General features: G+C 42.2%; 1 protein-coding gene across 1 annotated transcript in view; it reads left to right on the top strand.

Moving 5' to 3' along the window:
* The window catches only part of LOC136700267 (uncharacterized), an 86,579-nt gene that overhangs the window by 11,553 nt on the left and 58,290 nt on the right, over positions 1–16,736 (top strand). Inside the window, exon 6 of the mRNA XM_066675546.1 lies at positions 15,828–16,190. Coding sequence (XP_066531643.1) covers positions 15,828–16,190 — 363 coding nt within the window. The remainder of the gene's footprint in view (positions 1–15,827; positions 16,191–16,736) is intronic.

Below are 16,736 nucleotides of genomic sequence, written 5' to 3'. Positions count from 1 at the left end.
CAACCAAAAGATAAAGATTAACAGTTGGAAAACATTTATTCTTGCTTCACGGTGTCACTGTCGTCCCTCTGTAAGGTTGGTGCCTTTTTGCAGTGCATCACATGGATCCAGGGAGTGCGTCCCTCGACCTTCACCGCAGTTTCAGTAGTGAGCAGGACTTGGAAGGGCCCCAACCACGGGTTGATTTCTCCAGTGCTTACGTCTGTGATCCTTTATCACCACCCAGTCTCCTGGTTTCAGAGAGTGTAGCTTTCCCTCTAACGGCTTAGGCAAGGCTGCTGCTGCCTGTGAGTGAACAGAATGCAAGATTGTTAGTAATTTCTTACAATAGGACAACATGTGGTCTTCCAAGAATCCCACATCATCCACATGGCCTGGTGGATCCAAACCCCATCTCGGTGGCCTGCCAAACAAAATTTCGAAAGGTGTTAGACCAGTTTTGGTCTAACATTAACACCAGTGGTAACGCCTGCACCCAATTGAGCCCTATTTCTGCACAACATTTCTGAAGCTTGCTTTTGATTGTTGCATTCTCTCTCTCGACTGCTCATGCACTCTGTGGATGATATGCACCGTATAATTTCACATCAATGCCCAATTTCTCTTCTAACTGAGTGAATGCTGTGCTGATGAAAGCTGGTCCATTGTCACTCCCAATATGTCGAGGAATACCCCAACGAGGAATAATGTGCTGAATGAAAACTTTGGCCACTGCCTGAGCGTCTTGTTTGCTGGTAGGGAAGCACTCAACCCATTTAGAAAACATATCCACTACCACCAGACAATACGTTTTCCCCTCGCATTGGTTCAGTTCAATGAAATCCATTTGCAAATGTTCAAATGGCTCATTGGGTAGAGGATGTGCCCCTGGTGTTATTTTAATGCCTTGAGCTGCATTGTGCTGGGCGCATATGAGACATTTTTCACAAAACCTTTGTGCAAAAATAGTGAACCATTTTGTGTAGCAGATTTATTGTACTGCAGATACCATAGCCCTTTTAGATGCATGATCTTTCCCATGAGACAATTTTGCAAAATAGGGAAAATAAGCAGAGGGTAGGCAAGGCCTACCATCTAAAGCTTGCCACATTCAGTCCTTGAAAACAAAGCCTGCTTTGCGCCAAGCAGAACGCTCTGCTTCTGACACCTGCGAGGTTAGTTCTGTGTGTGAGAGGGTGGAGCTCCAGAACACAGGATTCCTGAAAAAGAGAAAACATTGTATCATTTCCAGCTGCTTTTTTTTGCTGCTTCATCTGCAAAAGCATTTCCTCGTGCCACTAATGTGTGATGTGCAATGTGTTTCCCTGTGGATGTCAGAAAAATTCCTGTAGGACCATATCATTCCAAAATCAAACACACAGGAATATGCATATTTGGAGTCAGTCCAAATATTCACAGTCTTACCCTCAGCCAGTTTGCATGCTTCTATGAGAGCCACCGATTCAGGTGCCAACTTGGTTCTTTCCACAAGTGTCATGGGACGCTAACCCATCAACAAACAAATTAAAATCAGTGTTAGGAATTGGAATATCCTTTAAAACAGATCTCCAGGAGCAGACCTGATAGATGGCTGTCAAAAATCACGAGGCTCTCCATCATCCTGTGTAAGGAGCAGGCTTTAGAATTGTGTAACACTGAGTAGTAACATTCAGCAGTTAAAGCAACAAGGCAACAAGTAACCAGCATGCAACTGACAAATAAAATGTTTCCTGTTCTAACAAAAACCATTAACACCTCATGTTGAACCACCAACATCAACATTTATTAACACCATGATATCTCTAGAAGCTAGGATCGCCAGTTTTGCTGGAGAAATATGCACATGTGCACTTATAACTCCATGAGAACACAACAATGCAACATTATCTTCATGACATGTTTCAGCATAAGACAAACACACCAACAAATAATCTATGTACTGAAGACGTGCACTGCCTCCTGGAAAAATAAATCCTCAAATCAGCCTTAAATGCTGGTACCTGGGATAAGACTATGTACCGATTGGAACTTCTGGGGAGGGTGGATGAATCTCAAGATTAATCTCAGAATTTACTGCCTGCAGGTCTTACACAAATCTCCACTCTCCATATTCCCCTGAAGCACTAAATTTTATTATTCTTCACCAAATAAATTACAGTATGAACCACTGAATTAGGACAATCACACCAGCAGTGACAAGCGAATTGAACACTGATATGATGCCCTCAATAGTGACGCACTTGAGCGGCTTTTTCGGTTGATAGTCCCTTTTAGGATTAACTACTACAGGTTGGGCGCATATCATCCTGCAGTCTGGGACTGCAGCCAGATCCTCAGGATGAACTGAAACCCATACACAGCTCTGGTTTGTGTGTGTGTTCGTGTCAATTGAGAAAACAGAAACCACAGCTGTGTATAAGATGCGGAACACTTCAGAATTTTTCACCCTTTTTTTCACACCTCCTCCATGATCCCGCCCATCATTCAAGGTGGTGCACTTGCACTGCCATGGACCCAGATCTCTCCACCCATCCTCAAGAAGTTTAGACAGTGATATATGAGGCTCAGAATGCAAAAATATACTTCTCTTTTGAACAAACAGTTTAAACAATTGCTTTTATGAGGGTGAGAGGGTGATCTGAGCCACAGAGTGACAAATTTCCCCACTAGAGATAAACAAGCTTTAGCTTTTCACTTAAAAACCCATCAAATTCCTTTATCAAAAAATCTTCATCGGGCCCTTCATGAATGTGCACAGTGCGATGAAAGTCCTCTACTTACATGGCATCGACCCAATCTGTTAGGAGGTCGTGGATTGCAGAAATTTAGACTTAACAGTGGACAGTAAATCTGCTGATAAAGCAAGCCACGTGCCTGCTTCACCATGACATACACCACTGTATCCTCCACACAGACCTCAATGCCCATATAGACTCAGTATATATTAAATTCTCAATTTACACATTAAATCCCTAAATCCCAGCTCAGGAGATTAATTGGGCGAAACTTAGAAAACAAAAATGCATTTTTTTCTCTGTCTGCACGGAGCATCCTAAAGACTCTGTTACTACTTCTGTAACTTTGGCCAGACACCCCTTATGCCGAGGTCTAATTGACAAACATGAAGCTCAAAAGTGGTTGCTAATTAATCTACTAAAAGCTAAATTCTATCCTTGCTACTGTCATCTTTATTTTAAGCATGGCAACATAAGAATCAGTTTGTGTTAATAACAAAAATTTGTTTACTTATCTGCTCATGGTCTTGTCCAGATGCTCCATTCCCCTCTGGCTCCTCCATCCTGCTCCCCTCATCTCAGTCTGCTGCCTCCATTGTTGTCAGGTTCAGTCTCTTATGAAGTGGTCATGCAGTCCACAGGAGAAACAACCTGAGTTTTGTCTTGCTGTTCCTTATCCTCACCCATGTCCATGACTATGGTGAAAACCCCTTCATGGATCTTTTCCAGCTACTTGTTTCCACAGAGCCAGCTGAGCCTGTTTACACTCTTCCTTCCTCTTGCTGTTCAAAGTCTTTTCTGTGTGTGCAGCAAAGTTCTCCACATAAGCAATGTGTTTCCTCATGAGCACTCAAGTCTCCCATTCGAACTGCCAACACTCCCCAAGGTTCATGTAGACTTGTTCATGTAGAACTTCATCATGGAGCTTCATGCTCAACGGTGTGGTTCATTTCCTTTTTCACTTTAGGTTGAAGTCTGTTGCAGTCATCTTTGGAAATGTAGTCAAAGAAACTGTGTTGTCTCTCCAGTCTTAACTGTCTCCCCGACAGCCCCTTCTGCATGCTTCAACTGTTGTTGTGGCTGTGTGGTCAGCGTCGGCTGCTGCGTCAGTAGCACTGGCTGTGCTGTCAACTGCGCTACAATGGACAGAGGTGCAGGTGGCGGTGGAGGTGGTGCAGGTGAAATCAGTTGAGGACACACGTCCAGGTCCCAGTCAATTTTCGGATGATGACCATACTCAGGAGGCGCATTCGGAGGAAGCCGGTTCGGAGCCAGAGTAGGAACCGGAGCACATGGAGAAGTAGAGCAAACATAAGACACAAATCAGTTTTTTTCTTTTATATTCATTGTTTTTTTTTTCTTCAAGTTTTTGTTCTGTGTCTGAGTTCTGTAATAATTTTTTCTCTTAACCATTCTAATTGTTTAGCACTGAAGTTTCCTCCCACCGGAAACCCCTTTTTAACCGTGCTGTTTTGCTGTGACAATCTCTCTTATCTCTCATCTTTATTGAACCGAGCCAAACAATATATAGGACCTCAGTAACGTACACCATCATGTGCCATTTGGGCATTAATACAAACCGGATTCCAAAAAAGTTGGGACACTAAACAAATTGTGAATAAAAACTGAATGCAATGATGTGGAGGTGCCAACATCTAATATTTTATTCAGAATAGAACACAAATCACAGATCAAAAGTTTAAACTGAGAGAATGTATCATTTTAAGGGAAAAATATGTTGTTTCAAAATTTCATGGCATCAACAAATCCCCAAAAAGTTGGGACAAGGCCATTTTTTACCACTGTGTGGCATCCCCCCTTCTTCGTACAACACTCAACAGACGTCTGGGGACAGAGGAGACCAGTTTCTCAAGTTTAGAAATAGGAATGCTCTCCCATTCATGTGTAATACAGGCCTCTAACTGTTCAATCGTCTTGGGCCTTCTTTGTCGCACCTTCCTCTTTATGATGCGCCAAATGTTCTCTATAGGTGAAAGATCAGGACTGCAGGCTGGCCATTTCAGTACCCGGATCCTTCTCCTACGTAGCCATGATGTTGTGATTGCTGCAGAATGTGGTCTGGCATTATCTTGTTGAAAAATGCAGGGTCTTCCCTGAAAGAGATGACGTCTAGATGGGAGCATATGTTGTTCTAGAACCTGAACATAGTTCTCTGCGTTAATGGTGCCTTTCCAGACATGCAAGCTGCCCATGCCACAAGCACTCATCCAACCCCATACCATCAGTGATGCAGGCTTCTGAACGGAGTGTTGATAACAACTTGGGTTATCCTTGTCCTCCATTTTAAAAGACCCCTGGCCCAGTGCAAACATCTGAGCTTGTGGAGCTTGCTTAGAAATGGCTTCCTCTTTGCACTGTAGAGTTTCAGCTGGCAACGGCAGATGGCACGGTGGATTGTGTTCACTGACAATGCTTTCTGGAAGTATTCCGGAGCCCATTCTGTTATTTCCTTCACAGTGGCATTCCTGTTTGAGGTGCAGTGACGTTTAAGGGCCCGGAGATCACAAGCATCCAGTAGAGTTTTACGGCCTTGACCCTTACGCACAGCAATTGTTCCAGATTCTCTGAATTTTTTGATGATGTTATGCAAGGTTGATGATGATAACTTAAAAGTCTTTGCTATTTTACGCTGGGTAACACCATTCTGGTATTGCTGCACTATCTTTCTGTGCAACAATGGTGGAATTGGTGATCCTCTTACCATCTTGGCTTCAGAGAGACAATGACACTCTGAGAAGCTCTTTTTATACCCAATCATGTTGTCAGTTGACCTAATTAGTGTTAATTGGTCTTCCAGCTGTTCGTTATATGCTCAATTTCCTTTTTCCAGCCACTTATTGCTACTTGTCCCAACTTTTTTGGGATTTGTTGAAATTAAGAATCAACATATTTTTCCTTTAAAATGTTACATTTACTCAGATTAAACTTTTGATCTGTCATCTATGTTCTATTATGAATAAAATATTGACATTTGCCATCTCCACATCATTGCATTCAGTTTTTATTCACATTTTGTTTAGTGTCTCAACTTTTTCGGAATCCGGTTTGTACATCGTCTTGTTCCATCAACCCAAACATTCCCTTATTGGTGCCTCATTATCTCCTATTTTATTACTGTGAGGAAAAATGGTGAGAGATGTCCTTCAGTTGTTGACTGCCTTCCTTATAATCTGTTCAGTGCCTTCCTCCCACAGTTCACAGTAACACCACACAATGCAACAAGTCCCTTCAGGTCACACAAGCTCACTAAGGCCTACATAATTTAGTAAGAACAGAATCAAGATGAATCAATCATTAATATAAATCATTAGTTATTATTAACAATTACTCATTAGTGTTAATCTGCATTTTTCCATCACACTACCAATTGGATAAGATTGGAGCCTCTCTTGCTCCTGATTGGCTGCTTCCTGTACCTTGGTAGTGACATCACATACAATTTATGACCCATTACAAGACAAAGGCTTGAAGACCATTGATCCTTTGAATGAATCTCCAAGATTTTGAATCATACGTTGCAATATAAAAGATTATATGTGAACACAAAGTAATATCATTAAGACAACCATGTTCTACATAATATACTACACACATAGTATGTGGCTACCTTGGTTCTACATAAATTCATATAAACAAAATTGACTTTAAACACATGTAAATTAATCCCACCCATTTTGATTGTCCACATGGAATTAATTTCAAACAGTTGTGCACATATGTAACTTCAAATTGTTTTAAATCAATGGGAATTATGATTTAATTAAGGTTAAACTGATACTCAGGAGTGTCTCTCTGCATCCTGCTTTTGAGAAGAGTTCCATGATCCCCCAAGACCCGGTCGTAAACTTTCCTTGAAAGGACATATAGTGTCAGTTTTATGACTCTCTGACACAGACAGCCAGGCATCAATTTGGAGCCAGTTCTTTCTGAAAAGCTTATCTTCAAATTCCAATCTTGCTTTGTGTGGAGAGGATGTCTCTGAGACAAGCTAAAGTTTGGGTATTTAAAATAAAACTCTCAGAAAGTCAAATTTCATATTAGGAATTAATACACATTCATCATATCAAACTACAGATCCCCCCTTTCAGATCATGCTTTCTTTCTAGAAGCATTGAGCTGATAATGCAGAGATGAATGTGAACAGCAAGGTCAGTGGAATCATTCATTCATACACTCAGGGTTGATACCTTTCTGGTTTTCATTTAATATGGGAAAAAACCTTTATTGGACTTGATCCAATACGCTGGTATGAGTGTTCACCTTACTTTAAAAGTGTCTGTTAACTAGGAAATATTATTGTTATCAAAGGAAATTTTCAGGGGTAGTTATCCATGCAAATACTTAAAAAAAATCTTTGCTTTAGTGATAATTACTGGATAAGCAGGGTGTTCCTCTATAGTTAAGCTAACTACTAAGTACTCTGATTTAACATGACTAGTGGGCATAAGCCTGTTAGGCATTGAATGTGAGCGGTTTCACCTTAGATTGCTGAAGAAACAAAAAAAAATAAGTTTTCCAGAAGAAAAAATTTAAAACAGTACTGTGTGCTGACTGCGTCACCCCCTTTTTGAATAGTTTGTCATGGCTTAATGAATTAGCTGTGCATAGCAATGGACAGCGATACACAAGTTAGAATGGAATACAATGCTTGAAGTAGAAATTAGAATTTTTATTTCAAGATTGATATACCACGGATTACTTTATGAGGCGGATGCAACATAAGTACAGATGAAAGTTTGTTTGTTTGTTTGTTTGGTTGTTTTATATATTCGGTTGTGGAAGCTGACGATTAATACCATTAAAGGTATTCTGGGTGTCTGCTGCTTTTTATGACTTAACAAGGGTGTTGTTGTTCCCTACAAGTCTCATGGTGATTTGGTGAGGTTCCATCTGGTTGTGAGGAACTTATTTGAAGTCAGCGATTTGCTGATCTTTATTCACATTCCTGAACAGAGGATGAATGGTGGGGGAAAGATTTAGGACCTTGTGTGGGTATGACCCATGTGGCAGGAGCTTATGCGCTTGTTTCTCACTTTTCATGGACTTTTGGGCTAGTTTAACTGAGTTATACTTTTGCAACTTGTCCCCCCTTTTTAGCCTTTCACAGAATACATTTTGGTTATAACCATTTTTGCATCCCCTTTTTGCTCTTTTCCAGTCTCTGCTGGTTGATTGCAAATGCGGCTCTGAGGAGTTTTGCAAGCTGTCCCTATCCTGTTGTGTGTTGTATGTATTTTGCTGGACTGTGTGATGTTTTACTTTAATCCCTTTTTGTCCTGCACTTGGGAATTGAATGGAATCAAAATCACACAGGATGTTTTTGCGGTTACCCTGGTTTTTCAGGTCTTTAAATTTATCTCTTTCTGGAGGCCATTTGTGGTCCGAATGGGTGTTAGCCAAAGGGACTGTTATTGTGTGTTCATCATGAGCTGAGATTCTCTGGCTCATGGCATTCTTTGTCATTGTTGGAGTGTGAAAGGTGTTAATAGTTTCTGTGGACCTGGTGTTTAGGTGACAGGACTGAGCTTCAAGGTGATGTGGGTGTGAGATGGGCAGGGGTTTGTGAACCTGGGCCCAATTTTTTAAACACTTGAAGTCAATCAGTGGCTCAAGCCTGTTGAGCAGATCCTTGCCAATAAGGGAGGGAATGTTTTCAATAGGAGACATATATACAGGGTGAACCAGACTTATGGGTCCTATTGTTATGAGCACTCTTGCCACAGACTTTATTTCCGATACCAGTGTATGAATAAGGCACAATTTGGATGGAACAGTTTTGTAACTGTAATCTCCATAGGGCGTGGTCTGCTGCAGCCCACACTTCATCAAAGAGTGTGGATGACATCAGAGTGATGTCTGATGCAGTGTCCAAGAGAGCTTCTTGTACAAGCTTCTTTTCCAGGACTGTGGTCAGGTTTAATCTATGAGCACCCCCTTTTTCTGTTAAATGGCCCAGGAACTGTGGTGCAGGTGGATCACCTTGAACAACCGTAACATTAAGAGGAGTCTGATTTTCACCCCCCTCATTAAATTGGTCAGACATGCAAGTCCGAATTGCAGGGGTCCTTGGGACATGCTCAGTTTCACCTGAGGTGTCTGAGAAGAGGTCAGCTGTCTGACACTCCTCTTTACACAGGTGCGAAAACACCTGTTCAGCGGTTATTGGAATTTCTGTGCTAATTCCAGATACTTCAGACACTTTCGCATCATCTGAGCTTTTGCACTGGTGCCAGTTTTCATCCCTGTTCTCGTTAGTTGAGTTAGGACAGGAGCTTTTGTCTAGGTCTCTTGTGCTGGACTCTCATGCCTATTGGCTGGGAATTTATTTTGAGGGTGCCCTCACATTAATTGATTAACACAGGGGTTTGAGTGATGTTGGGTTTCACCTGACCAGTGAGGACTGGAGAGGGGAGAACTCCTATTAGAGTGTGAGATGGAGTGGGTTTTGGATACCATGATTCAGCCCTAGAGGCTTCCTCTAGCTCCATAGGGGAAGGCATAGTATAATGGCTAAAATTTTGTGGCATTTCTGGCTGTTGATTTAGAGTTTGCTGGTCTTTTAAAAAGCCTTTGAGTGCTAGGTCACGCAGCTGTTTGCTAAACAAGGTGTGTGGACATGCTGCAACCCCTAGATAGTAACTAGTGTTGGGATGGAGATTTAGGACAAACAGTGTTTTTAAATCCAACTCTTCTTCCATTCCTGGTTCATTTCGGGGCCTGAAATAAGCTTGTCTAAGGCAGTGATAGTACTGATGGGGTGACTCCTGCCTTTGTTGTTTAACTTGCAGTGCTGTCATCAGTCCTGCCTGTGATAGCTGATTGGAGAACTCCTTCTCCAAAGCGCAACAGAGCACATCATATTGCCCCCTGACATAGGTTGCCGTTCAATGATACTGCTGACTTCCCTGCTGGATGTCATTCTGATCAGGCAGATTCTGTCATCTACTGTGGCTCTGTGGAACCTTTGCAAAAAGAAATCTATATCTCTTAGGTACGAATAGATTTCATTTGAGCCATCCGGCTTTGGCTCGAAGCGCGTTATGTGGTGCGCAATTCTGTACAGGTCCCTGTAGGTGGGAGTCTGGTACTGTGCTGGGGGCGCATAGCTAAACTGAGAGAACCTATGTTCACCTGTGTTTGGGAGGACTCTGTTAGCCTCCAGTGGTGGAGCTGGTGTAGGGGCTGTTGGTGCCGGGAAAGGTGACTCAGGGATACTTGTGGGCTTTGGATTCTGTAGCTCCCTATGAATGTGAGTGGTTCTCTGTTGGTTGCTAAATAGCTGTGAGCATACCTTCTCTAGCTCTGCTTTAACGATGTTTAGCTTGCTTTCTGTCTCTGACTGCAGGTGCGGAGACAATTTGAGTTCATCTTTGACTGCAGTAAGTTCTGCTGTTGTTTTTGCATGCAGTGCCATTAACTGATCAGGCTCTTTGTGAGCATTTCTGATGTTCTCCATTTCTGGACTCATCATTTGTGTTTTCACTGCTTCTAATTCTATCTCCTGGAAAGTGTTTTTAAGTTTTTCTATTGCTAGTGTAGCCATTTGGCTGGCTACCTTTATTAAGGCCTCACCTTTAGGTTTCTCCATTAAATGGAGGGCCATTAATTGTGACATCAGATTTGTGAAAGGGATCAGCGCTGTGGATCATGGCTGTATATTCTGGCACTGTGGCTCCTGTTGAGCATGCTAATTACAAATACACCTCAGCCTGGGGTCTTACCACTGATGCTTGGTGACTGGGTTGTGTGTCAGATTTAATACTAATTAATGTTTAATTATTGCAGTTTTATTTTATTTCACCTCAACCAAAATAGATTTTATAATAGACTTTTCTTATGGAAGAATGAGTAAAGGATAGAAGCAGTACAACCAATATAACTTACAATTTACATGTGAATTTGCTATACTCTATGAAAGACAACTGCTCTTAATTAACTTGCACTTACACAAGTCATCCACAAGAGTGCACCTGAGAAACTTTAAATGCAGTAATGCAAGTCATGTGAAAGGGGGCACTATAATATGGCTTCAGTTGTAATAGCACAAGTCATACACAAGGGTGCACCAGAGAAATTTTACATGCAGTAGCGCAAGTCATACAAAAGGGGGCACTATTAATTGACTTCAGTTGCAATAGCACAAGTCATACACAAGGGTGCACCAGAGAAATTTTAAATGCAGTAGCGCAAGTCATATGAAAGGGGGCACCATAAATTGACTTCAATTGCAGTAGCACAAGACAGCCACAGGCCTCCTGGTTTTTCCAGGGCTGGGTCAGTGGCGACACCTTTACTTACTTAATTTAACTTAGGTTCACTGGTTTGGCGTAATTTAAACCATTCCAGTTCGAACACTGAAGGGAAAACACACCATTGCCAGTCTTAAAACAAAACAGGGACCTTTGTTTGGGCCACTTTAGAGCGAGTTCACTATTCACGTTGTTTTACAAATTCAAGGCACGAGATTCTGCGTGCAATTATGAGAGCGGGATTCACGGTCTCACTACTTATGGGTTGAATCAACGCTTCAAACAATTTCTGCACATAAACGGAGATTCGCGCGCAGTGATTACGTCAACCTCTCACGGGTGTGTCATACGCTTTTCATGCAGGCGATTAAACAGTGACGCAGCACAGCTGATAAACCCACGGTATTACTTCACAATTAGGGGCACAGCGGCAGCCTAATAATTTCACGAAGGAAAAGTATGTTCACACTAATCATTAAATCAAAACAACAGTGAAATGACAATCATCGCTCACATTCGAGGATTAATTTAGAAACAGGTCCTAGTTATGAATTAGATGAGAGGAACCATTTGTGAGGCCTGTGTCTCTTATCGCTGGAGCACAAGGCTGCGCTTAACTTGGTGTGCTGTTTTCTTGTACAGGAATCATAACTACTGATCACGATTATTGATCAAAGCCCCACATTGGGCACCAAAATTATATATGTTGTGGAAATAATTATGCACACGTTGCGGTGGCATAAGCACTACATAGCGGAGTCAATGATAATTAATTATTATTTTGTTAATAATTAATTATTTAATTCATTCTGCTAATCTCCATGTTTGAGAGCCATTACATAATATGTAGTGTCTTTACCTGTCTTAATTTCAGCTTAGACATGAAGGCCATCTTCACATATTATACAGCAGAATTAGTTAGAATTAACTATTATTAATGAATTATGCTCATTGACCCGCCGTGGGTTCTTGACTCTGAAATGGAATCTGAACTAGAAGTTATAATTCCATACAAGAAAGGTGCACATACAAACAAATAACCAAGGATTGGTTTTAACACACAACTGGTTTATTAATTGTAATATAAAATAATGAATATTAATTAGACATTCATATAATGTGGAACAGGGGGATTAATATATGAGGGAATTTCTCTATGATAATTATTACCCTAAGTTCTAAGAAAGGCTATTGTTTATCCCAGCAAGCATTTCAATACCAACCCATGAGCCATGAGAGACATGAGACCATATGACCTTACGTATCCGGAGATGGACAGGGAGCATGTCGCTGACGGTGCCTTCTGGCACGACTTCCTGGAGAATTGCAGATGCAAGCTATGTAGGTTGCAGCCGTGGCCGTTCCTTTTTTCTCAAGGCTTTCAGACATAGCCGCCGGAGCTGGTGGTGTTCTGAAGGCCTCTGTGAGGATTCTCCGTCATTGTTGATCTGCTGCCTTGTGAGAGAGAGACACGCTCATGCAGGTCTTTTCTGAGGGTGCGTGCAGCCTTCTTTCGTCGTTGTTGGTCCGGAGGCGTTGTCGTCCTTTTGAGGGTCAGAGGTCTAAAGTTTCTTTCATGCTCTGGGTGTGGCGCTGAATTCTTGCTGCAATAACTATAACTTTTCTTAATCTGTAGTTTCTATCTGGACCACGCTTTAGGGGCCCAAGACTGTTTAAGAAAGCCATGAGTCTGACACCTGCAGAGGAGCCTGCAGAGTCATTTAAAAAAAAAAAACCCGGGTAATTTTACTCTTTTTAGCCTTAAAAAAGGCTAAAAGAGAAAGCCCCAAGTGTTTGGAGCCATTAAGTGAATAGTCGAGCAGCGGAGAAAGGAAGAAGAAGAGAAGAAGAAGAAGGGTGTGTTCTCAAGAAGGGCACCACTGGTTTTTAACCAGAGTTTAGAAGACTCACCTTTACTACCGATTGGATAAGATTGGAGCCTCTCTTGCTCCTGATTGGCTGCTTCCTGTACCTTGGTAGTGACATCATACAATTTATGACCCATGACAAGACAAAAGCTTGAAGACCATTGATCCTTTGAATTAAGATTTTGAATCATACTTTGCAATATAAAAGATTATATGTTGACTCGAAAGTGTCCGTAGGTGTGAGTGTGTGAGTGAATGTGTGTGTGTCTGTGTTGCCCTGTGAAGGACTGGCGTCCCCTCCAGGGTGTATTCCCGCCTTGCGCCCGATGATTCCAGGTAGGCTCTGGACCCCCCGCGACCCTAAATTGGATAAGCGGTTACAGATAATGGATGGATGGATGAAGATTATATGTTAACACAAAGTAATATCATATCAGACAACCATGTTCTACATAACATACTACACACATAGTATGTGGCTACCTTGGTTCTACATAAATTCATATAAACAAAATTGACTTTAAACACATGTAAATTAATCCCACCCATTCTGATTCCAAATGGAATTAATTTCAAACAGTTGTGCACATATGTAACTTCAATTTTTCTTTTTAAATCAATGGGAATTATGATTTAATTAAGGTTAAACTGATACTCAGGAGTTTCTCTCTGCATCCTGCTTTTGAGAAGAGTTCCATGATCCCCCAAGACCCGGTCGTAAACTTTCCTTGAAAGGACATATAGTGTCAGTTTTATGACTCTCTGACACAGACAGCCAGGCACCAATTTGGGGCCAGTTCTTTCTGAAAAGCTTATCTTCAAATTCCAGTCTTGCTTGGTGTGGAGGGGATGTCTCTGAGACGAGCTAAAGTTTGGGTATTTAAAATAAAACTCTCAGAAAGTCAAATTTCATATTAGGAATTAATACACATTCATCATATCATACTACAATGGTGAAACAACTGAGTGTATTGTTTGGCTTTGGAAGAAGCACTTTGAGGAACTCCTAAACCAGAGAGACATGCCTCCTGGACAGGAGGTAGGGCCTGAAGTATCTGGGGTGTTGGATTCCATTTCCTTGACTGAAGTCACTGAGGTGATGAAAAAGCTTTGCAGTGGCAAAGCCACAGGAGTGGAAGAAATTAGCCCAGAGTTACTGAAGACACATGATACTGTATTTTTGTCTTGGATGACACGCCTCTACAATATTGCATGGACCTTGGGAACAGTGCCTTTGGATTGGCAAACGGGAGTGGTGGTTCCCATTTTGAAAAAAAGGGGACCAGAGAAATTGTGCCATTTATTGTGGCATCACACTTCTCAGCCTCCCTGGGAAAGTCTATGCCAAGGTGCTGGAAAGGACAATCCGTCAGATAGTCGAACCTAGGATTTTGGAGAAATGATGCCGATTTCTTTCAGGCTGTGGAACATTTTCTCTAACTTTTCACAGATGATTGAGAGGGCATGGGAGTTTGCTACTCTACCCGTGCTTTGTGGATTTGTGTATGACCGTGTTCCCTGAGAGATTCTCTGGGAGGTGCTTTGAGAGTATACGGTGCCAGGGTCACTCCGGAGAGCCATACATTCCTTGTACTCTCAGAGTTTGAGGTGTGTTTTCATCCTCGGCAGTAAGTCAAGCTTTTTCAAGTTGGGCATTGGACCCGGTCAGGGCAGTGCCTTGTCTCCCCTTCTGTTTCTGATGTTCATGGACAGGGTGGCTTCAGACAAGGGGATCGGGAGGTGGCATCCCTGCTGTTTGCGGATGATGTTGTTCTTCTGGCTTCTTCGCATGGAGGCCTCCAACATTCACTTGAGTAGTTTGCAGCCAAGTGTGAAGCGGTCGGTATGCGGATCAACACCTCCTAGTCTGAGGCCATGGTTATCTCCCAGAAACAGATGGCATACTCCCTTCAGGTAGGAGGTGAGAACCTACCCCAAGTGAAGGAGTTCAAGTGTCTTGGGTTCTTGTTCATAAGTGACGGGAAGAGGGATCATGAAGTTGGCCATAGGTTAGGTGCAGTGTCTGCAGTAATGCGGTGTACTGGACCATTGTGGTGAAGAGAGAGCTGAGCCATAAAGCAAAGCTTTCTATTTACCGGTCAGTCTGCGTACCCACTCTCACCTATGGTCATGAGCTCTGGGTAATGATCAAAAGATCGAGATAGCAACCCAGGGGGGGAGATACAAGCAACCCAAATGAGTTTTCTCCGATGGGCTGCCGGGCGTACTCTCCATGATCGGGTGAGGAGCTCAGTGAATAGGGAAGAGCTCGGAGTAGAGTCGTTGCTTCTTCGCGTTGAGAGGAGTCATTTTAGGTTTTTCAGCCATATGATAAGGATGCCCCCTGGACTCCTCTCACTGGAGGTATACCAGGCACATCAAACTGGAGGGAGGTTGGAGGGGACAGAAAGGTCTGGGCTTCTTTGCTCACCCTGTAGCCACCGTGACCCTAAAATGGACAAGCAGAAAAGATGATGATGATGATGATGATGGTGATGATTGTTTGTGAATATATCAAGCCAAATATTGAATATTGTAACAACCTGGGAGAAGGGTATTGGGACAGCACCTTACTGTGTACAAGTAACCTTGGGTCCTTAAAATGGTCCCGTGCAGAAAGGGCCAGTGAACCGACAGTAGTATATGAGCTTAATGTGTGGTGAGGTCTGGACACACTCCATGCCAGAAGACATTATGCTGAGTGTGAGCCCCTAACAAGCAAAGCATCTCACCACACAGCACACCCAAAGTCACAGACAAAAACACCAAAACAACAAACCCCAATAACACAAAAAGCACGCTGGTAGCTTTCCCTATGAGTCCTAGGACGTCCTCACCCCTCCCTAGTCCAGTGGCCAACCAGTTACACTGGAACAGAGTGGTAGGGGAATGCATGCAAAATGTCTAAATGTATTTGCACACTAAAATTATGATTATATTTATAATGATGTTATGATTTTGTTTTTTCATTGCAGAGCATTTTAAAGTAGTTGGCCCAGATACTCCTCTACTGACTGAGGCTGGTGCAGTCCTGATTCTTCCCTGTTCTCTCAAACCCAACATCAGTGCTGTGGATATGAGAGTGGAGTGGGTCAGACTAGATCTGACTCAGGTCAACAGAATCGTGCATCTATATGATGATCATAGAGACAGGAATGATCAGCAGATGGAGTCATACAGAGGAAGGACTGCTCTATTTAAAGAAGAGCTGAAGAATGGAAACACATCACTGAAACTGTCAGCAATTCATTCTTCTGATCATGGAGCTTACAAGTGTTTTGTTGAGGACACATCTACATCCTGGTATGAAGACACCACTCTTCATGTAGAAGTTAATGGTAAGCCAACTGTCTATGTTATTATCAAGGTTCCATCATTAATTATTATAAATATAAATTTTTCCAGCTACCAGCCACTAAAACTGCTACAACTTACAATGACTGTCAATCTTGGTACCCATTTTAACCCTGTGTCTCAGTGGTGCTCACTGGCCTCTGTGTACCCTTAAAACTACTTTTTGTGTGTGAGCTGTTTTGCACCTTTTTGTACTGCTCTGTGTATGTTTTTCTTTTGTTCTGTGTCTTGTCAGCGCAATAAATCATAATAATTTTTATAATCATACACAAGATCAGATGTAAAATATCCTATGCCTATCCATTAGAACTTTACATAGGGCCCACCACACTCTCTTCCTACCTGCAGCCACTAAAACACCTTAACACTAAGGTTGCTGAGGCCATTTAAGATCCACTCAGCAACCAGCTATCCTTAACAACTACGGTTCCTCATTGAGCCCAGCTCATGAGTACCCAAACCACCCACTGTATCACTAGATTTTCACAGGGGTCATTAGGCAGGCACATCCTCTCAATGGTGTTTCACTG

Source organism: Hoplias malabaricus, chromosome 6 (assembly GCF_029633855.1).
Source record: "Hoplias malabaricus isolate fHopMal1 chromosome 6, fHopMal1.hap1, whole genome shotgun sequence".
Classification (NCBI taxonomy): domain Eukaryota; kingdom Metazoa; phylum Chordata; class Actinopteri; order Characiformes; family Erythrinidae; genus Hoplias; species Hoplias malabaricus.
This window is presented reverse-complemented; position numbering and strand designations above follow the sequence as displayed.